General features: G+C 45.6%; 2 protein-coding genes and 1 non-coding gene across 4 annotated transcripts in view; 1 reads left to right on the forward strand and 2 right to left on the reverse strand.

The window, feature by feature from the left end:
- Window positions 1-2,681, reverse strand: part of LOC124406978 — a 30,469-nt gene extending 27,788 nt beyond the window's left edge. The window contains exon 1 of the mRNA XM_046882725.1: window positions 2,623-2,681. The gene's annotated coding sequence lies outside the window, so the exon portion shown is untranslated. The remainder of the gene's footprint in view (window positions 1-2,622) is intronic.
- A 1,601-nt stretch (window positions 2,682-4,282) lies between these two features.
- The window catches only part of LOC124407058, a 41,301-nt gene continuing 23,237 nt past the window's right edge, over window positions 4,283-22,346 (forward strand). The window contains exons 1-2 of one of the 2 annotated variants that reach the window (XM_046882866.1): window positions 4,283-4,415; window positions 12,367-13,466. In XM_046882866.1, the coding sequence (XP_046738822.1) occupies window positions 12,459-13,466 (1,008 nt within the window). In that variant the 5' untranslated portion in view covers window positions 4,283-4,415; window positions 12,367-12,458. Of the gene's footprint in view, window positions 4,416-5,359; window positions 5,925-12,366; window positions 13,467-22,346 lie in introns of those variants that run through there. The other variant, XM_046882867.1, reaches the window with a different exon arrangement.
- On the reverse strand, window positions 9,467-9,607 carry LOC124407825. The gene has a single exon (XR_006929362.1). It is a non-coding gene; the product is annotated as a U11 spliceosomal RNA (small nuclear RNA).

Genomic DNA, 22,346 nt, shown 5'->3' on the forward strand with positions numbered 1-22,346 from the left:
CGGGCAGCCAGATTTTGAGCCCACATCGCTGCCGCCTCCGGCCCTCGACGCGCTCGGGACTTCCCGTTTCTCTTCCCGTTCCGGCGACCGGGTTACTCTCTGAATTAGCCGTAATAAACCCTGTCCTCCCTCTTACCCCGGCACTTCGTCTCTCCGGCGGCGGAAAGTTTGCCGGCCGGATGGAAACCCGCACCAGGCGGAGCGGAGAGCTATCCAATATTGGCGACTTGCCGATTAATTTAAAAAATCTCATTACCCCGGACGGGTTCCCGGCGGTAAACATCTCTCCGGCTGTGTATGTGCGTCCAACTCACTACCCGATTTATATCTCAGTCCTGAGTTATCGACAAAAACTCCAATCAAATCTCATGCCGGCCCTCCGACACGCGGACGAGGCGATCAATTAGTTCCGATGACGCGGCTAGGCTCGGTTTCCAGATCTCTGGACCACGGGTATACGGCGATAACTATTCTTCTATCTTGCCCCTCGGCTGCATTATGCTCCCGTGAGCATCCCCGGAAAATTTCACTGCAAAGGGTCCGGGCACCCTAATATTGTCAAGCTTTGTTAAGTGGGTTGTATATTAAAAATTATTCGGGTAGAGATTGAAAGCCTGAAACGGACGACCTGATGGGTTTACGGTTGAGTCAGGTAAATACTCAGCGTTTGGAATTCCGTCAACAATAAAATGATGATGAACTAAAATAATGTTTCGAAGTGAAATAGGCGTATAACAGCCATGTCGATTTTACACCAGCGTTTAATCTTGAATGCCAAGTACCTATTTAACAACAATTTTGTAACTGTGACAAACCTGCGTTATATCTCAGGACAATCGTTACGATCTAAAGAAAATACGTTTCCACCATCCAAAGGTTATGTTTATTGATTTTCTCGATCATGACCACGTAATCCGGATGTTACAGAAGTCCGAATCTTATTCAGGCTGTTCTTAAAAAAAATCACATCAATTCACGGTCGACGAATCAATTTTTGTGATAAATTTTCTCAGATATGAGAACATCGTAATTTAGTACTAATTATACAACGTTCATCGAACGTAGCAAGAAAAATGTAGCATTTCCAGTCCCAGACAAGTCACAAATCGTATCTCAATGCTACTTACGGTCTACCCATAAACCTTTCAAAATCCCAGAATACCGCATCCCGCAATAACCAGGTATTTCAAAAACTCAGCGCCACCGTCCACAAGGCGTCCGCACGTACCGTTCGATTCGACAAAGAGAGTCGACCCATGCAGAGCGATCAAAGGCGACGAGTCGCATAAATTGATCCCGTCGCGTCGCGGTAACTAGCGGCGTTCGGTAGTCCGAAGCTGCAGCAGGATATACCGTCGAATTATACTCACCGTCCCAACTGGGCCCCACACCGCCAAACACGTACGTCCCGCTCACCCAGAGCGATCGGGCCGACAGCACACAGCCCACAGCCCACGTAACGCTGCGGAGACAAACACCGCCAGAATTGATGGGGTCGATTGTCGAAGGGGGTACACACGGTGTACGCACGTGTGTACGTCACGCACGCTGCCCGTAGGTCGTAGGTACATTAACGCACACAGTCTACTAGCCTGCGGTGCCGCATGAAGTACCGGTTTCCTGTCGGGAGGGCAGGGTGGGGGCAGGGAGACGCGGCATGTGTGCCGGAGTTTAATAATTCCGGGCCCTCCGGCCGAGCCAGCGGGGGACCGACGGGCCCCGAGCCTCGTGCCGGGCGTTACGGGGCACCGGCCCCCCACCGCGTTCAGCCCAGCTCCGTCGCACCCGCGGGTTCATGCCTGTGTGTGTGTGTGTTGGGCGAGGGCGACGGGCGCCCAGGGTTTTTGGAAATTCTGTTCGTCCGTGGAAGGACGGAACGACCCACGAGCAGCGGCGACGAGCTTTGCCAGCGCTCGATGGACGCTATCCACTTCTCTCTCTTCTCCTCTCCTCATACCCGCGGGTTAACGGAATTTCCGGACGGCTAAAGTCACCGTCCACCGCTCGCTTGCTCGCCTCGTTGCTCTTTTGTTTATCGTCTAACCGACGCTACGAACTGGTGGTCTTGAAACTTCCACGTTCCCGACGGGAAGCGGAATATGTTTGGACCTCCCCCCCCGCCGCCCCCTTTCCACGCCGCTACCCTCGAAACGTATTCTGGAATAACACCTTACTCTTATAGAGCTTGCGCTCACGATCGCTAAGGTTTTGCCTATATATGATCCCGCGCGTGTCTCTGTAAGGTTGAATGACGTTTTGCTTTGAAACTAGTTTTATTTCGTTTTCACTATTCTTGGACTAATTGTGCATTGTACTATAAGCAGGTATTGTAACTGTACCTGTAACATTCGTCTCGTCGGCACCTTCCATCTGAATATATTTTTATATTCATTTTGTGGTATAATATAGGCAATATAGGTAGTTCGCGAGGATGTTCCTGTTTTAATTATGTCTCTTGAGACGGTTACGCATTTATTTATTTCTCGGAGACCGGCGGGACGAATAATTTTTACATATACTTCTTTTTCATGACTCTTATTCACATATGTACCTATAATAAATCTACTCTTTGATACAAACAAAGGTACGTTACACAAACCTAAAAATTCATCCGTAACTTACCTCGTATGAACGCCTGCAGTACTCGGCATAGCTTGCAATCGTTCTTCTTCCTTCAGTCTCACTATTTCCCCGGAGAGGATGTGCCAAGCTTGCAATCATTGAATAGCTAGTTAAAAATATATAAAAATCAATTACTTGTAAAGAAGAATATGAAATTTGTCTCTCTCCGAGCGGTATACATTGGGATTGAAGGAAGTAAATTCGTTAAAGAAACGTCAAAGATTATAAAGCATTACAATCATGGGAACAAAAATTTGATTCCATTCTATATAATGAGTTGACCTATTTTGAGTGAAGTGTGATAAATGATTATTTTGTACCCAGTATCAGAGAAATTCGGTGGTTTCGGTATACTTACTGAAACTGAATCAATCTGAATTAGAATGATGAATTAACGACGAATACCACACATTGCAAAATCTACAGATTCGTGGGATTTCAAAAGAATCGTTCAAAAAGGAATAGTAATAGACAGATAAATAAATTATGGATGATTTGAGAGATAGCGATAGATCTGGATCGTTGACATAGGATCCGCGAATCAGTGACTCAATAAATGACTGTAGTGAACAAGCGGGATGGTGATTAGGATAGATAATGATTAAATAACAATAAGGGATATCTTATTTAAGTAAGATAAGGCAACACGATGAGTATCGCATGAGATCTGTATAACAACTGAGATTTGACAAAGGCGAGATAATACTTGCAGACGATACCCATAGAAGATACTGACTATGAGACAGTAAGTATACAATACACGAAATACACAACTAATCTGTTTCGAAGTGCGACACGGCAAGCGGTAGGATTTGAAGTAGAGATGGGCTGGTAAACATTGCACGCGAGTGTGCGTACATGTATGAGGACGACTCAAAATAGCTATTGACTATAAACGACACCAACATCTACATCTATATTCAGATTAAATCTATCAAGTTTATGAAAAGTCAAATTCCGCATTTCGAAAATCGACACCGTATCCGTCTTTCTCTCTTTCTTCATTTCCCTTTCTCTTTCTTAAGTCGTTCACGGGACTGTCTCTTCGGTGCTTTCCATTAAGAGGGGGGGAAAACCGATAGTCACCTTGACAGTTTGTCTAGTTGGTTTAGGAACGGCGCCACCGCGCCAGACTAATCACTAAAGTTCAATTAAAATTAAAAACATTAGGAACTGGTAGAAATGTATTTGGAAATAGTGTGAATATTCGATTTCGAACGCTGCAGTCTAATCGCCCAGAAAAATTGATGTGAATTGTTTTTCGTTCTTTCGATTAACTGTAACATCGACGTCAATAAGGAAGATAAATCGTATGATGTATTATTCTCGTCATTTTACTTCCCTCTGGGAGGAAGTTCACACCGGCATTTCAGTCTCAATCATATTACACTGCGATCCCATTGTGTAATCGTGTTTCAAATGGAATTCGAAATTTGATAATAATCTTCGATATGCAGATCCGGGATTTGACCATTTCAAATCCAGGATGTGTAAATTAAAAAAGCAAATGAAACGAATAAAAGGAACAGTCGATTGGATTTGATCGCGGTAGAATCAGGCTGTGTCGTCAATACTCAACATCAGATTATACAGTTATGTGAATTTCAGTGAAAAGTTGAGAAATGAAAGTACGCTGTGAAAGTATAAATGATCAAAAAAACTAGTTCATTTTTGCGTGTGCTATCAGTTTCATAAATCGGGTCCTTTCATGCAAAATTGAATAAATTTTCATAAACAAGCACGTGGTTCATGTTTAACGGCGCTTTACAACGATCATCAGATGTGAGTATTATGTGAGTATATTCATAGAAATTTGCAAGATTCAGCGTAGTGGTCTAGATTTTTATAAACCGTGGTTTCGTTTCAAAGGAATTTCAAATTTCGTATCAACTCTCCACCGACCATGTGGTTTCTCACGAACGTTGCCGGTCTTCATGGACGATTTCGTTCTGGGCTCTTTTTCCTCCATTTATGGCTTCTCAAAAATTTGCAAAAAATTCAGATAATCAGTTTCAGGTACCTACTTCATATTCCAATAGTTTACATTACGAAATTTTCAATCAGTTATTTAGTAGAAATAGTTGAACAATGAAAAATTCCCGAGACACCGATAACTGAGCAGGTATCCACAGTACTTACGTATAATTCATCACTTTACGATGATATAATATTTACACAAAATTCATGACGACTGAATATCGATTGAGAAAACAAGACAAAAAAAAAAAAAAAAAATTCTAAACCGTGACAGCTGGTAATAAATCTTCGGATCGTTTCTCGCGGTGAGAAAAGCGCAATCTGAGTGAAATTCATCCACACTTGGACTCGTAATCAAAGTTCGTTTTTATTCACCCGCTGCCAGACGTACGTACGCGGGACACCTCTTTCCCTCTCTGTCTCCCTCTCTCTCTCTCTCCCTCGACTCGAAGCTCCCTGAAAGGCTCTGGTCGCAGGCAGAGCCCGAGATATTACGCTACTGCCAGGCGGCATGGGAGCGGTTGCAGCCTCGTCGGAGTACAGGGTGGGGGGAGAGCCGATACTCTCCGGCTCTCCGGCTCTCTCGGTGCAGCAACGTGAGCGCCGACGGTGTCCCGTCGCCTCCGTCGCCGCTCGGCCCGACTCGGTTGCGCTCAGCGGCTGGCATAGTGGCGGCGTAGAGAGAGCCGCCCACCTCCCGCCTCCGCCTCCAGCCGCCGCCGCCGCTATCCATGCGCCAGTGTCCCACCGCGCGCCGAACAGTTTGCACTCAGAAGCGATCGACGCCCGCGCCGCTCTCCTCTCTCCTCTCTCTCAGCCTCTCTCGCTCTCTCCTGAGCGGTGAGCGCCGCCGCCGCCTCGGGACGTACGGAACGCGTACGCCTCCGTCCCAGTCACTCGCGGCACTTTTGAAACGTGTTCACCGGCGCTGTCACCTGATCAGACGACTCACGCGGCTCCCTCGCGCCGCGTCGCAACTCGAGAGTTCCTGTCTACCTAAGCGAGTTTCTTGGTTCGTCGGTTCGTCTCGGTTCTACCGGGTGCGGGATTTCTACCATCGCTTTGCGGTAGTCGGGGTGTTGATACCGCTCTTTCTCTGATCGCTACGAAATCTCAGACTTTGCGGTGTGTGAACTGTGTTGATTGGAAATTAAAAACAGAAATTATAGCTCGATTCGTGGATGAATAGTTATTTGTGTGAACTTACCTTGTATTACAGTGCCAAGCTACGGATAAGAAATACTGACGAACACACGACCATGCAGAGTTTTCTTGGATTACCTACGCGACGCAGCATTACCGGAACTGCAGTACTTGTTGTATAGGTAATAATCCAATTTCAGTTGTCATGCGAATAGTGAGAAGAAGCTGGACAGTGTCTGTTTATTTTTTCATTCTCTGCACTTCCTGCTCCAGCTGTGAAAACAAAACTGCATCCCAAATCGTTAGACTGATCCTGAAACTTTCCAGTAGCGTGATCTTCGGCAGTGGTCGTTAATCCAAACAAACGGATCCTTCGACGCTCTCTTCATTGAGCATTGATCGAGATCGCAATGATAAATATCATACCGTCTTTTCCTTTTCGAAAACACACATACTCGTATATGCCTCACATGTTTCACATGCAGCAACCCTGAGGGTTCATCTCGCCCGGATCATGCAGTACCTACAACGACTTCGAGAGGCGAGGAGCTGGAGCTTGTTAGCAGCCCGCTAAACGGCTGGCGGATCATTAAAAATAGGCGAGTCGCGCCGTCTGGGGTTTGGGTAAGGCGCGAGAGCTCGTAGGAAATCCGGGGGATCGGGAATCGCTAACGGTCGTGGAGGCCCAGGTCGCCGTGGGTCGTCGGGGTTCGCCACACCCGCCCGTTCGGGAATTCAGCTCACCGCGGGCGACGAATGCCGCCGGGATTCCTCGAAGCGTGCGAGATACCGAGTGCCGTCCTTTGTTCGAGACGGACGCTTCCGACAAACTTCTCTTTCGACTCATCCGCCTTTTCCGCGTCTCTCTTTTGCCGAAATTTCCGTATCCCTGATCGGATTTCGCCCCCGTAATATCGAACCCGTTACCGGAATTTGGTCGGATTTTTTTAGCACGTTTTAGCTCATTTGGCGAAGAAGAGAATTCGAGGGTTAATTAAGACCTCTAGTTGTGTGTGGTTAGTGTCCGAGATCAGACAGCGTTCCCCAACTCGGTTCCTTGTTCATCCGTTTATACGTTTATCTATTCTGACCAATCGCTGCTAGCCGGATCCTTGTTTCGTCTGGATTCAAGTCGGACTGACGACGGCCCGGCGGCTACCACGAGCAACACAATAAACTCTACTTTCAAACGGTGGCGAACCGAGCTTGGTGTAATTACTGGTATATAGATGTATATAGGTGCGCGTAAATACCGAGTTGCGCCGCGAAGAGAGAAAGAGGGAGACAGAGACGACGATATTTGAGAGAGAGAGAGAGAGAGAGAGAGAGAGAGAGAGGGAAGGAAAGAGCGAGCGGCCCGTCGAGGAGTAATTGGGGGATAAGCGCGATTGGCCCAAGTGCAAGGGGTGCTGGGCAATTGGTCGTTCGGCGGGTATGCCACGTATATGGGGAGGGGGGGGGGGGGGGGGGGGGGATCGGTTAGGTCAAATGCACCACGAATTAATCAAACCTTAGTGAAATTGGATGAGAAGAGAAAAACAAAAACTAAAAAAAAATTAACTAGTTCCACATACTCGTCGGAGAAATCACTATAGTTGTGCTTAGTTTTCAATTATTGTTAAAAGCGATATGACATTCGTTTTTTATGTCAATGGAATATACAAATCTGTAGATGTTTACTCAAGTATGAAGGAAATATTCTCGTCTCATGGTTTTTATAACAAACATTAATTTGATTATATGCAGGTAAATTTTACTCGGAGTAAATGATAAAAACGAATATTTTTAACGGTCGACCCTATATAAAATTAATGACTAAGTGAGTAAGAATAATTTGTTCCTTTTTTTTAAATATTTTTTGATCAGAATCTTGACAATTTCTGAGTCTATATTCAATTCGAACGATTCTTGAATGATTACGGCGGACACGTTATAAACCGGATTTCGTGTCTACTTCTAATTAGGTATATGGAAGAGGAACAGATCGAGTGACGAATGATTCAGTATTCCGACTTTCTGGCCGCCGCGGTGGCTTCTGTGCACATACGCTATCGCGGTGAAGTACCTACATTCATATGTCACGATACATGAGTCGCGAAAGTGTTCAGCATGGATCTGGCAATGCACACGTTGTATCCCCGGAATGTACGAACATTGCGGAACACGCGTGTGCACGTCGTATAGTCCGTATCACTTGCGCTACCCGGTGATCAATACTTTTGCTGTTTCTGCACGTATAATGCTTTGCACTCTATTACGTGGGCACAGGAACTGCGTGTGTATTTTTTATTTTTGTACAGATGTATACTGCAGCCCTTGGCGGTACCGATTGTAAATTTTTTCAAAATTATTACACAAAAGACTTTATGCTCTTGCAAACTCTTTTGTAGAACGTGTCGAGACCTTGAAAACTCTCGACCATACCTTTTCTGTATCTGTAATAGTTCGGTCAGCGTTCGGATAAATGTGTGATTCCGTTACAACTTGGTGTTTACAAATATCGTTGTACCTCCAAAACTGTCGATTCAGTTGTAATGAGATATAGCCTGAGACCTGACCAGACATTCCAGTTATCCACAGAATAAAAAAGATTCAAAATCCGTTCGGTAGTTCCGGAGTTACAAGCGAACATACGGACAGTCAGATAGAGAGACGTTGGTTTTATACCTATAGATATAGGTATAAACCGTATAACGTGGCCGGCGCGCAACACATGCGATTGCCTCGTTCGGACGACCGTTCGTGACGGTCGCGTACCAGCTTCAGTTTTCGTGCCTGAGTGATCAGCGGCGGAGAATTCCTCCTCCGATCCATCCGCGAGCACGGTACCTACAGAGCCTATAGCCGCTTCAGCGCGAAACAAAGAGCCAGCCGCCATCCGCGGATAAATAACACTTGAGCTGTGCGGCGCCCGTCTGTAATATTATAGCCAGTACACCGACGCGTAGCCAAGATCCGTGGAACGGAGGCATAGAACGGCTATCCGGGCCGTCGTCGGTTCACCGTCGCGTCGTCGCGAAACCTGCACGACGATGGAGGAGGAGGAACGAGAATTATTTCTCCGACTCGCGCTGCCCGCTTCTTCACCTACGGTGCGGCGGCTAACGAGGACGACGGCTCGGTATCCTGCGAGTGAAATTCAAGACCTCGCACACCTCCAAATTAGTCCCGGGCTTCCTTATCGCGCCCGACCGCTGCGCTCGCTCTTCGCCTCGCTCACCCGACCTCCTTAATTCTCCAGTCGACCTCATGCTTCGGGCTCCTGCTGCTGCTGCGTTGCATCTAGCTCCGAGGCGATGCGACGCACTGCCCGTTAAGGGGACACACACACACACACACACACATGAAAGTCTCTGGCGGCTTTGTAAATTACACCGGATATAAACGAGAGAGAGATGATCGGTTCTTTGAACATTTAACGATTTACAAATTATTATTCTCCTACTTTTTCAGTGCAACTTAGGTTAATCTGCGGACGCGGTGTTTCCCTCTCGATAGTTGGCAATATGTGGAAAAATAATCCACTGTAGGTGGAACCATCCGGATCATTTGAACGTGCAATCAGTAGTCTGAATTTAGTTCTACAACATAGTAGTTCAAATGTCACAAACTTATGTGACAGAGTATTAACTCTTAATCTACTGAAGAATCCAAGTCAAATTGTTATTTGATCTAAAAACCGCAATTTCATATAATTTCTACTTTCTGATTTGTAATATTTGAGAGAGACGTTCCACTCGCATTATTTTTTTTATAGTGGCAGCCTCACGTTATCGAAAATTACGTTCTGGGTATGTCTTGATAGCCATACCCCGCCGAATCAATATTGATTCGTAGCGCCATTTAAATGACTAGCACACTTTTTTTTTAGTGAAATTTTACGGATCAGGATATTAATTCCCGGTGTGTTACAAACGACTATGCAATTGAAACTGACAGTTGTATATATATTACACTTGTGCATATTTTGAACGAAGTCGTCAATTCTGCGCTACTCGGTGCTACAATACGAAGCGAAGACATTCTGTCGAGACAATCGGCGATACCGCACATGACAATAAAGAATGGAAAAATAAATGTTTATGTTCGATTATCAAGATTATAGCACTTGATTAAACAAAATAAAAAAGTTAAGACGATTCGTTCAATAATTCGCCTCGTACTTTCGAATCAGCTTGAATTATATTTCATCAAACTAAAAAATATTTCTAATTGGTCAATACTGCAAAAAACCCTCTTCTCTTCTCCCAAAAAGTAATGTGAAAATGTCCCAAATTGAGTGCCATACTAGCATGCATATATCCAGTTCCTGTAATAACGATATTGAAGCTCTGTATCTCAATTCCATATACATACGTACATACATATATCGTATACGTATCGGATCAGCGATTGTCGGTCGCTGCTCTCCCAGTCAGAGAGTCCCTCCGGGTGGTTTTGCGCTAGAGAACCGGGAGCGGCATTTAAACGTGGAGAGATTCCCCCTGGCACCCCCGGTTCGATACCCACGCTGCACGAGGGGGCGACTCGCGATTACGTATTGCGGACACGCGCCCCGGCCTCTCCGTGCCGACGAGGGCAGCCGACAGGAAGCGCCTAGCGTGACACTGGCCGCGCAATGTGTCCCGTCCTCGTCCCATGCGGGAAGAGGAGGAGGAGGAGGAGAAGGAGGAGGAGGAGGAGGTCGTATGCATTGCGCGAGATAGTAAGAAGCGTGTGGGCGAGCAGTGGAGCACCGCCGTCTGCGCCGCGACGCTACGGAGTTGCTAGAGTCCTTTTGGATGTGTGGGTGCAGCGCGGTAGGTTGGCTGGCTGCTTGGTTAGTTGGTGTTACGTGACTCGGGCTCGGCTTCCCTGGCGCCCCCGCCGCCTCCGCCGCCTCCGTCGGCTGGAAAGGTCGCCTATTTAATGACTCGGGAACTCCGGCGCGACCATGCATCGGAGCGCGAACTACGCACCGGTCGTCCTTAGAAGCGCATGCTGCGCTATGTACAGAGTTATGAGCGTACACCTACCGTAATGTACACTGCACCCTCGAAGGACCAAACAACTAGGTACTCCACAGGCCTGACGAATAGTCACGATGAGAATAGAGACCTAACCGTCAACAAGGTCGCGTTGATGATGAATGCAGAGAGTGAAACACACAGAGATTATTCTTCCAAGGGAGGTTTAATGCGCTCTGCGCGCATTGACCAAAAGCACACACGCGCAAGAGAGGACGGTTCATTTTTATGCCGTTATATTTCATTACCTTCTTTGGGACTGCAGACGTCGCCCTCCGCCCCCCTCTCACCCGACGTACTAGGCCTTGTCGTTTCGTTCGGGTTTTCAGCGGTCGTCAACGTGGGGGGTCAAATGACGCGTGAGTCCTCGGGATGCCGCTTGCGCGCACCCCGCTTTCTTCGAACCCTGTGTCGTTGCATGGGGACAAGGCGGGGTAAAGGACCCTAATTTGTGACCCGGAAGAATTCGTTTCCCGATTTTGTACACTTCGAGCGCCGAAGTTTTTCTGCAGAGAACGGTATCTAGGTGTCACACTTGGAGTTGCACTCATTCTTGAAATGGTTGACGATTCACACATGCCTCAGGGCTTGTTTTTGCAGTACAGGATCATGATATAGATTTATAGGTAGATATCTGTTCTTGAGACACCTTTCGCTCGGAGATACGGAAAATAGAAGACGTGTGTTTCTGATTTGCGAGAAGGTAAATTCGCCCGTAAGATCGGAAATTGACGTTACCCTAAGGAAACAATGAAACAAAATTATCGACATTTTACAGTTGTGGAATGACTTTTCAACTTGTATTGAGTTTCCAAACATGCAGCGTATGGGTTTTTCAATTATGGTTCGACGGAGTTTCAGGTGAAACCCTATACACTAGCGTTTCTCGAGAGAAGACATTTTTCGATCTATAACCATATCACAAAAGTCTTCAACTCTTACAACTTTGTCAATGCATGGATAGATTTCTCAACCAATTGGCTATCGTAAACAAAAAACTATCACAAATCAAACTATAACCATTTTAGTCGAAGTTATAAACGAAAATCCGGTGGGTTCCCACAGATAGACCTCAGTGCGGCAAGTATGCCTCGAAAAATAGGTATTGCATGTGATTTGAATACTTGATGATAATCGGAGTATCGAAGAAAGAAGAAAACTGCGAAAAACTGGATCCCGTTCGTGTCATACCTATACCATCGCATAGCGTTCTAGCGTTGCAATCGCCAGTACTGTGAATGCACTGCATTGCGTGTGGTACACCTGCAAACTCTACCGTCGCGGCACCTCCTCGCGACGCTATTATCGTCGTTATCGGTTTTTGTTTGCGCGATGCTGTCGTCAGGAAAATGCCAAAACCCTCGTGCACGGCCTTATCTTGCGACCGTATTGACTCGGGCCGCCACAACGCAAGTGTAAGTGTAAGTGTAAGTATAGGCAGGCGAGGACGGCCGTTACGGTTGACTAGCGGACCGAAATTTAGTTCGCGGTATAAGTTTAGACTATTTTCCTGAAAGTTATACGGTGTTTCTAAAACGCGTCGCCTGTATTCATCGAACTATACACTGTTTAAGTGAATCTCTCTCTGATCTTCAACCTTTTTCCCTTTATGTTTCAGGCTTTGAGTTTGGAAACGCAGAGCTATTTCTTCCGGAATTATAAAGCTGCAACTTAATTCCATCGTCAGCGATTCGACGTGATATTCTTACCATGGCTTCGGTGATGATGGGACTACGACGAAGAGTCCCCGTGAACAACGGCTGCTCGACAACGAACGGCGGCATATCCCCGGCCTCAACGTCCTCCAACAAGCGCTCGAGGTCGGAGAACAACAACAGTCCGTCCCATGGGAATCTGAACTCGTTAACGAGCGGGCAGGGCGAACCTCCGGCGAAGAAGTCGCGCTCGACGGGTTCCGGATCGACGAGGAGCTCTGCTACCGGGACCTCCGAGGCTTTGGGGACCAAGAGTCGGGGCGGCTCGGGCCGCGGAGGGTCCGTCGCGAAGAGCGAGGGCCCCTCGAAGGCCGCGGGCCAATCGGGACCCATGAATTGGCCCGTACCCAGATCGAGCTTCTCGTCTGTAGCGGCGCTGCCTCTCGCCACGGGACAGCCGACGATGAGCGGCGGCAGTAATTCCTCCTCGTCGTCTCTTGGCGCCGGGAGCGCCATTCCGTACATGACACCGTCGGTGACACCGTCCGTTGCAACGTTCGTTGGTAACGCGACGAATTTGAACAAAAACACGGCAGTTTCTTACCTCGATATATCAAACATGACGAGCGCCGGCGGTGGCAACATCGGATCGACGGCCAACGCGGCTTTTGCCAGTCCAAACAACGCTCACTCGCCGACCAAGAACGCGAGCAGCGTATTTAGAGTCGGTCTGGGCAAGGATGGACCCGCTAAGAAGTTCCAGAACGATACTATGTTCAACGCCTACCAGCCTTGGGTCATCAAGACCTACGGCGATCTCGCTAAGACCAAAACTATCACGATTAAAAAGTACGCCAGGATTCTTCGCACCCTCAGAGGCGAGGAGGCCAACAGCGCGGAAAATAGCAAGTTCAGGTTTTGGGTCAAGAGCAAGGGCTTTCACATCGGACAGCCCGATGGATACGATGCCAAACCTGCCGATAGGATCGTCGGCAGACACGCCGTCACCAGTCCGGGACTCGATCCACCTCTCTATGTTCCCACCCAGCCACCTCATAACAAGGTAAGTGTCATCTTTTTGCATCAAGCCCTGGGGACAATTTCTTGACGTACATTAAGTTCTCATAGATTACTGATCTAACTTCTGATCTGAAGGAAATATTTTACTCTGACTTTTGACGTAGTTTCACCACTTGTTGCTATTCGTGAATTTTTGGAAGTTGCTATCGGTGAAAATTTGAGTATTTGCGATTGCGCCTGATGAACGATGAAAACTTTAGACGCATTATTTATGGTCACCCTAGACAGGTGAATTACAGAAACAAATTGTAACCAGTTGATCAGCAATTTCGTTCCGTCCGCAAGAATGACCTGATGGAACAGGTTTGACCGTCGCCTCAAAATACTTTTTATGTACCGGCGGTGAATTTTATTTTAGCTGAGCTCAAAGTCAACGATAATTGATAATATTCAATTCATTTTCTGTCCACAGAGCAGAAAGTGGCAACTTTCTGCCGCCTGCGCGAAACGAAGTTACCACTTTCCGGCTCTGTCGGGCAGAAAAATGGTATACTAACCTTGGGCAGTAAAAAAGAAAGCCTCAGATCACATGTTTGTTAGCCTCGGCTTTGCCTCGGCCAACAATTGCATGTGATCTGAGACTTTTCTTATTTTACTGCCCTAGGTATGTAATATACTATTTATGAACACTCGGGAGTGAAGGTAAACCGTTTCAGATCATTTAGTAACACTTGTAGTGAAGCTTTTCGGGAATGGAATACGTCAGTGGAATACTTTTAGTATCAACCACGTCACTCTGAGTGAATTTCAAACTCCTTATGGAGTCTCATAGTCGTGGAAACGGACCCCGTGGCGTCATTCTTCATGCGAAGTAAAGATCTTTTTCGACATTTTGGCACTTTCATGAACTTTCCCGATGTTTTAGCAAATTTAAACAATCAATTTTGATTAGGAAAACAGAGCACTTTTCTGCGATCCTTAAACAATGCCTAGATATTTAAAAAAAAAATCCTTTTAGGGTGAATTTCAACCAATTATGCGATTCTACTGAGGTGTGATCGACTAGAATTGAGAATTGACAAACATCTTACCGACGTGCGTAGAGTGTGTCTAATAACCGTTCAACTTTGCCTTCATAATCCCAAATCCGTACTTCCGACATCCAGTCTAAATTCGCAAAAATTTCCATTTCGTCGACTCACCTCGCTACCGTCACGCCATATCCACGAGGAGATGATGTTCCAGGGCTCAGGGATATAAAATATTTTCGGCTACCCGATACTCATTTTTCATGGTTGACCGTTGCGCAACGGGGATGCGAGGAGATAACGACGCGCCGCTCGCATTCTGCTGCCGTTGCCGCTGATACGCGTTGGTTAAAAAAGCCCCGCGGCATATTGCCCTCTTCGTTTCTCTCACTGGGTGGCAGGCAGAAGCGTGGGGTCTCGGGCTAGTCATTAGTCACTTGCCGAAGCAGAGGCACAGACAGGCTCCGCCGATGCTCGTCTTCCTTCCTTCTCCCTCTTGCTGCACGGAAATTCTACCGATCGTGTTCGCCTCTCTCGGCGCTAAGCCTCTCGCCCGTCTATCTTGATTGAGAGGGAGTTCTCCGGACGGGCCCGGTGAGTATGGAGAGAAACGAACCGACGCCAGGGCCTCCGGCCCGACAGAGACCGACTCTGGTTGTCATTGATCGTCCGCCGACTGCAACTCGCCGCTAAAGGTCCCGTGCAGGCCGTCGACGCCTCTGCCACGTCGCCTCGCCTCGTTCCTGGGAGCTGCTTTTCCACTCGGTCCCGCAGTCCGTGCTTCGACCGAGATATATTATCGCTATACTCAAAGTTTTCTTATTGTTAGATCGTAAACGCGGAGTCTAATTGCGTAGGACTCTGTTCTGATAAGGCTGCAATTTTTCTAGGGGATTCGTGCTATGCCTGTAGGAATTGTCGCGAAAAAATAACCTATTTTGTTTGTTCTTCGAAACTAATTCAGACTTGGGTTCATGTACGTATTAAATAATATTTACCATTTGTTTTATACAAAATTTACGGAAAGTTTGAAGAATAAACTCTGCAATAGAGAGACAGCAGTTTATGCAGTAATAACGTCAAATCAATTTTACAAGTCATAATATAGAAGTATTTTTCTCTCAAAGTATCACATCTCATTGATTGTAATTCAGAATTTTTTGTCAAAAATAACGAAACCTTCAAAAATGAAAAAAATTGCGTTTTGCTTCGTTACGAATGTCATTTTTGATGAATTGTAATCTTTGTGACTGTTTTGAAACATTTCAATCAAATTCGTGGTCACGGAATTTCACTGTCAAAGTATCACTATAAGGGATTGAAGAATGCCGAAATTTTCGCCTAACCCAAGCCAATGCATTCTAACCTGGCCTACTTTGCAACCCACTTTTTTCATTCCTTACACTGATTATAGTCGATTTCTAACAAACTATTTCCGGTCTGAAAATGACCCTCCAGCTCACCGAATACCCGATTAAATTGTATTCCATTAATTTTAGAATCATATCTCGGTATTAACAATAAGCCTTGACTCGATACGTCGGTTAATAAAGGAAGTACAGTGCATTCTGCATTGATGAAAAAAATGCGGTTAGCTGCAGAGAGAACGAATCCTCACAGCGCAATTTCCGTTCGACATCGAATCGAACTACGACCCAACGGGCGACTGACAGGCAGACAAGCCTCAGCAGCCAGACAGACGGACCTTTCTTCCGCGTAATTGTGAATAATTAGGAAAAATCTAATTACAACTGCAGCAGCAACTCGTCAACCAGACTCTCGATGGGAGGCAAAGTAATTACGAAATAATTGCGGGAATCTGGGACACAAGAATTCGCTCGGGTTGCAGACACCCGGCCGGCCTCAGCTTCGCTCACTTTAACTTTTAACTTTATTCAATATACATCTGCAACGCCCCGGAGTCTCGCCGTATCCCGTTGCGCAGTCCTGCAGCAAACCTCCGCAGGTATAACATTTAGTTTTTGAATTTAGTCCGTATACCTAATTCTTATTGCATCTTTTACACTGGAAAAAATGATTACGAGAATATAATTTAACAGCGCGACTCATCTCGTCGCTGATATAACAGCCATAACTGCAGGATCGTTATTACGAGCCGGAAAAACCGGACAGAGTCTGGGAATTCGCTCGAAAACCGCGATTTATATCAGACAGAATGTACATTGAATTGTAAATAAGGTTCTGATAATCACCATGCATGGGGAAATTTTCAATCTTCCGTTCGAATAAAGTGTGGGACTTGAATAATTTTTTTTCCCTTTGTTTTTTCAACTAATCATGAATTTTAATTTAGTAACGTTTATGTAACTTATAAAAGATTGAACAAAAAATCAACCACAACTTTGTAACTATACGCATAACTTTGATGGAGTTGAGTTTTTCTTTGCAAAATATGACAATCCTGCTGCTTCAAAATAAAGAGTTTTTTCAAAAATTGCATCTTGACGAAGTTTATCACCTCATAATCAATCTTATACACCATTACTGTACTTTGACTCTTTGGCAAGAGATGAGAATGTAAGAATTCGCAAGTATCCGAAGTACGAATCTACTCTAAATATTCGAATCTGGTTGAGATTACGTTTCGAGTCAGCAGTCGTCGATCCCCTCGGTGGGAAAACGGGTTGTAGGAGCGCATATTTATCTGAGAGAGAGAGAGAGAGAGAGAGAGAGAGAGCTCAGAGTCTTTCGATGCTAGGTCGCTAACCGTCGCTAACCATCGCTAACCCCAATATCCGCGTCGAAGGGACCCTTCGGTTCCTGCTGTTCTCTCTCTCTCTCTCTCTCTCTCTCTCTCTCTCTCTCTCCTTCTGCGCTCCCGCCCCACGCCCTCGATGATTATCGCCAGGCTGCCCCGATAATGAAAGCACACGCGTTTGCTGGTGTTGGTTTCGCCCGGGGTGAGGAGGCCAGAGCTACAGAAAAAAAGGAAAGAGCTGGGGTGGCGATACACGGGTTTTCAGCTCGGCTGAGTCACGCACTCAACGGAGAGTCCGGGACTCCAAGGGGAGGAAAATAGAGACCGAGGATTTCGAGCCGCGGTAATTCGAGCGAGACACACATGTGCGTACGAACCGGGCTGCGGCTCGGTCTTCACTACATACCTACTGAACGGCAGCCAGGAACTGCGAGCCCGGCTGAGATTTTGAATAAAGAAAAAAGTTCGTGTTTTTCATTCAATTTTTTGCTAAACGCGTATAGCGAAATTTCAACACACTTTTCACTGATGCTCTCGCTGTCTTTCGTTATAAGTTTTATTCATCACGAGGCTTTGAGGGGGTTGGATTCCGAGAAATAGAATATCATTGCTATACCTTGATTGGTCGGTTTTATACTCGAGAGTCAGTCGTGGGCGGAACTTTGGTCGGTCCTTCGCTTGCGACATTCAAGGGTTACGGAGCTTTGAAGCTCAACAATGTAGGAAGAGCGGCCCTTTAACGAGCTGCTTCTCGTAACGCAGGTATCCAATTAGTCAACGTTACTAGCCTCACGTTCTCCAGTTTGCTTACCGCCAGTATCATGTTATGAGTCGAGGTCATCCGAACCGATCGTCTCCACTAAACGCCGTGAAATTTGTCGCTCGTATATCTTCGTCTATTCTAGACAAGCAAGGATAAAATATTTCACCTGCATAATTTTTCCATAACTTTGTTAAAAGTGAAACGATTTTATAGGGTCGATGGCTCGTGGTAATGAAACAATGAAATAGAACGAAGATAAAGTTTTCAGAAAAGACGATGGAAGGCATTTTTGGGCTGTCGTCTGTCCGCCTCTTTCGCAATTGCACTCCGAAATAACTGGACGGACTTACGTCCGGCTTCTTTATAATTTGTTCCTTCCCGCAAAAGTTTTAGTTCAGGTATCACAACGCTGTGACTTCCTGGAGCGGAGTAATGGACCTTCAAGCTGACCAGAGCTAGGCACGCAGCCTGCCGGGGCGTAGCCCTGTATTCTATTAATATTCTCAAAACCGTCAGACTCGACTTCCTCTTTACCTAACCTCGAATCTCCGATTTACGTACAGCAAGTATACGTACAATTTTTTTTTCGATGCTATACAGTTTTTTGAAAATAACCTTTGGGGCTTGTCGAGTGTATCCTCTTTTTTTTTTAACTTATCGGTGCCTCAAATTTTATCTCTGCATTGTAACAGAAAATCGTCGTATAATTAGTATTACAACGCACTTCAACGAGTACTTGAAATATTTTGTTAAATATGAAACCATCCTGAGCAATCTTAAATTGTATATTTCAATTCTATCTAAATAATTCTGAGTCATGTTTAATTTATTTCTTCAAACTTGCAGTCCGAAATTCGAACACACAAGTGCCGCGAAAACCGGTCCTCAACCTCTTTAACTCTCTGTAATTGCGCCGCACAGCTGTGCTGTAGTTAAAACCGCAATATTCTCCAATACCAGCACAAGTACATTCACATTTATACGCTTGCACCGTGTCCTGCAGCAGGAGCTTTTCCGAAACGGATACGATCCGAGAACCTCAGTGTAACTGGCACCTGTACTACCCTTAAATTTATTCTTGTCTCGAGTTTCCTGTTTTTTCATAATTAGGATGGTGTATTTGAAAGGATTATTTATCAAGTCACCAATTATCCGCGAGTCACTTTTTACTGCAGTTACTGGTTCACTTGAATCCTTCTGTTAACTGTTACCTAAAAGCGAATCGCGAGGATTTGAGCCTGCGGGGACTCCAACGAGATTATACGCGAAATTTGCAAACCCCGTGCCGGGGGTGGCGTGTAATTGCACTTTGGCCTTCGCTAATTAAAAATCCGTTTAACCGGTCATAACTAAACTTCGGCTGCCCGGAATGCTCGAGGAAATTGCGGCGAGGTTGAGAGGCGGAGAAGATCGCCTATCCTTATACCAGGAGTCAACGAGAGGAGATAAGCCTTGCTCCCTCGCTCTGCCTCGACTCGCTATCCAATAGCACTTCTCCTTTCCTTCCTCTTCCTCCTTTTTCATCTTATTATTTGCAGTGTTTTTGTTTGTCTTTTACGAACGATGGCTTGTACCTCTCTAAATGCTCCGTTATACGACGTAACGCGAAAGAACGTATATAAGAACCAAATCCTTTTACACAATTTCTCGTATATTCAAGTCGCCGCGTATCGAATAACGAGGCACGTGAAAGGTTGTATGATAATCACTGATTTTTTTTTCCAAAATCATTTGAGAATAACGGAAAACTTTTCGAAACTATTACGATAATTACGTTGCGTGAACATCGGTAATGATGATATTAGTAACAATAACCAATGACGAGCACTGTTCATTAGTTAAAGTCGTATAACTCGATCGAAAAGGCGCACCTACTTGATCTCTGTTCATTATCGTGCCGTGTTGGAAAACTGCCAGGGATTGATTCAAGATAAGATATTAGAGCATGTATTGTGATACTCTCTGCCGAGAAATCCTTTCATTGTACCATGATGCTTTGCTATTCGTGGTTCGCTATATATGGTGGAGAATGAGACGACGGTTATTGAATGATTATTCGCCATTATGAGAGCCCCTGCTGTTTTATGTGAGAATCAAAAAAATTATCACTTACAGAGCGATTAAAGTATAGCTGCATCATCGTGCAAGTTTTCTCAGAAATAAAGTATCGTCATTTTATACGATTATTATGTTGGCTTTTACACTCGAGTTTAAAATCTTCTTTCACAACCTGTACAGACAAATTTTGATTTTATCGGAAGAAAATAATCAAGCGCTGAATTTTCTGGTGAAGAATTATAAGAATTTATTTTCTGTCAAATTCAGTTTTAAAGTTGGTCAAAATGGATTTGAATCACAGCCTAGATTGGGATGTATTGCAATATACGAATTGATAATATAATTAGGTAAAATTATATAGGAAATTATAATCATACGTTAACAAAGTCTGCAAGATTAATCGGCGTGCAAGTTTCGAAAAATTTATAAACCAATATAATTGAAACTATCTTTCTACACAGACCTCAGTTTAGGACAGGAAATCGCGATCAATCGATTAATCGGTTCTCAGCCCTTTAAACATATCGCTTATTCCATTAATCAATTAATAATAGTTTTTCTTTTTACTGACAACGGTAATTAGGCATAGCCGCCGCCAATTTTCGCTCTCCTTTTTGCCGGTCATGGACCAACGACGGTATTTCGAGAGCGTCCCGGACACGGGCATTAATTCCTTCAAAATTCGAGGGCGGGTACGGTCTCACGCACATCGGAGTGTCCCGCGGGGTTTCGCGCGGGATCGAGGCCGGGACCGGGACCGGGACCTCTCATCATCGTCCGTCCCTCTCGCCCCGCGTTTCCGAAAGAGGCGTGCGTGCGCTCAGCTCGCCGGCCCGGGGGCAATTAGTATTTTGCCGCCAAGGGAGAAGCGACCGGGGGGAAGAGGAGAGCCGGCTCCCAGCTCCGGCTCCGGCTCCGGGCCCCCAACCCGTCACCCTCGGCTTTGGCAGCGCTTGGAGCGCGCGCGCGTGTATAAAAAGCGCCTTGGAGAGCGGCAGCAAAACGGACCGAGACGGAGCGGGATAAAGAGAGCGAGAGCGAGAGCGAGAGCGACAGAGAGAAAACCGGGACTTTTTGTCCTGCGGCCGCGGCCGCCGACGACCGACAAAAATAGACGCCCCCTCGCCCTCTCGAGTCCCCTTCCGTCCTCCGCCCCAACAAGTTTCGTCTCTCTTTGCATCTCCTCGGCGGCGATGTTCACCGTCCCGTACGAGCTGGTTGTTAGAGGGTGGATGAAGGGAGAGATAAGTCCGATAGCGCCCTGCCCGACGATCTCTATCTCTTGGTGTATGTGTGCGGCCTACGTGAAAGGTGTAGCTAGCTAGTAAAGGGCACGCGGGGTGCTCGCCTGCATCTTTCTTCAGTTATGTATTATGATGGAGTGGGATGGATTCTTTCCGGTGGCCTTGGATCACCCGCTGTACCTATTTTATACTTCGCGGTGCATGCGACCAGGTGCGTGATAACAATATTGAACGATTTTTTCCCTGCGGAGGGTGGGGTTGATCAGGCTAGGAAATTAGGATTGGCGATAAAAGATGATGACGAACGAATAAATAAAGACAATCGGTTTGTAAAAAGGAAAGAAAACTATGTATGGGCAGAAGACTTTTAATGGCGAGATGTTAGGTTATAACTAGAGAGAGAGAGAGAGAGAGAGAGAGAGAGAGAGAGAGAGAGAGAGAGAGAGAGAGAGAGAGAGAGAGAGAGAGAGAGAGAGAGAGAGAGAGAGAGAGAGAGAGAAAGAGGGAGAGAACGGAATAGTAAAAATAGGAAACCAATTTGACGAAAAGATAATTACTCTATCGATTTCGTGGTGGTTTTGATAAAGTCGTTACGGAAGAGCTGGGAGAAGAAATTACTTGTGGCACTTGGCAAGAGCATCTGTCTGTACCATTTTCACCGAGCTGGCAATGAGTTAAGACTTGTTCCAGCTGTCTGTGTAATGCCGGCCTCAAATCATTCCCGTTGGGTTTGTGGAAAGAGAAATCAATTCAATTGTAACTGAACTAAGATTCTGAGACACATTTTGCAATTTGCAATTTTATACGCGTTCGATAAATGAATATAGAATTCTCACTCGCGTAGATCTTTACTTCGTATATCAGAATTACACTTTATAGTGATATTTGAAACGTTGTTTAATCTAGCCACACTGACACATAATATGATTGTGTCAACAATATTTTTGAAAAGGTAACCAAAGTTTTTGGTAGGGACTTTAGTAACCCATATACGTTTTGCTAGCGAAACCTATGCTTTCCAACGTATGTGTGTGACTTGACAGAGAAATGCTGTGATTTAATTCGAATACAAAAATCCAGTGATATTTTAACCTAAAGTTCGGATAAAATT

Source organism: Diprion similis, chromosome 6 (assembly GCF_021155765.1).
Source record: "Diprion similis isolate iyDipSimi1 chromosome 6, iyDipSimi1.1, whole genome shotgun sequence".
In the NCBI taxonomy this organism is placed as follows: domain Eukaryota; kingdom Metazoa; phylum Arthropoda; class Insecta; order Hymenoptera; family Diprionidae; genus Diprion; species Diprion similis.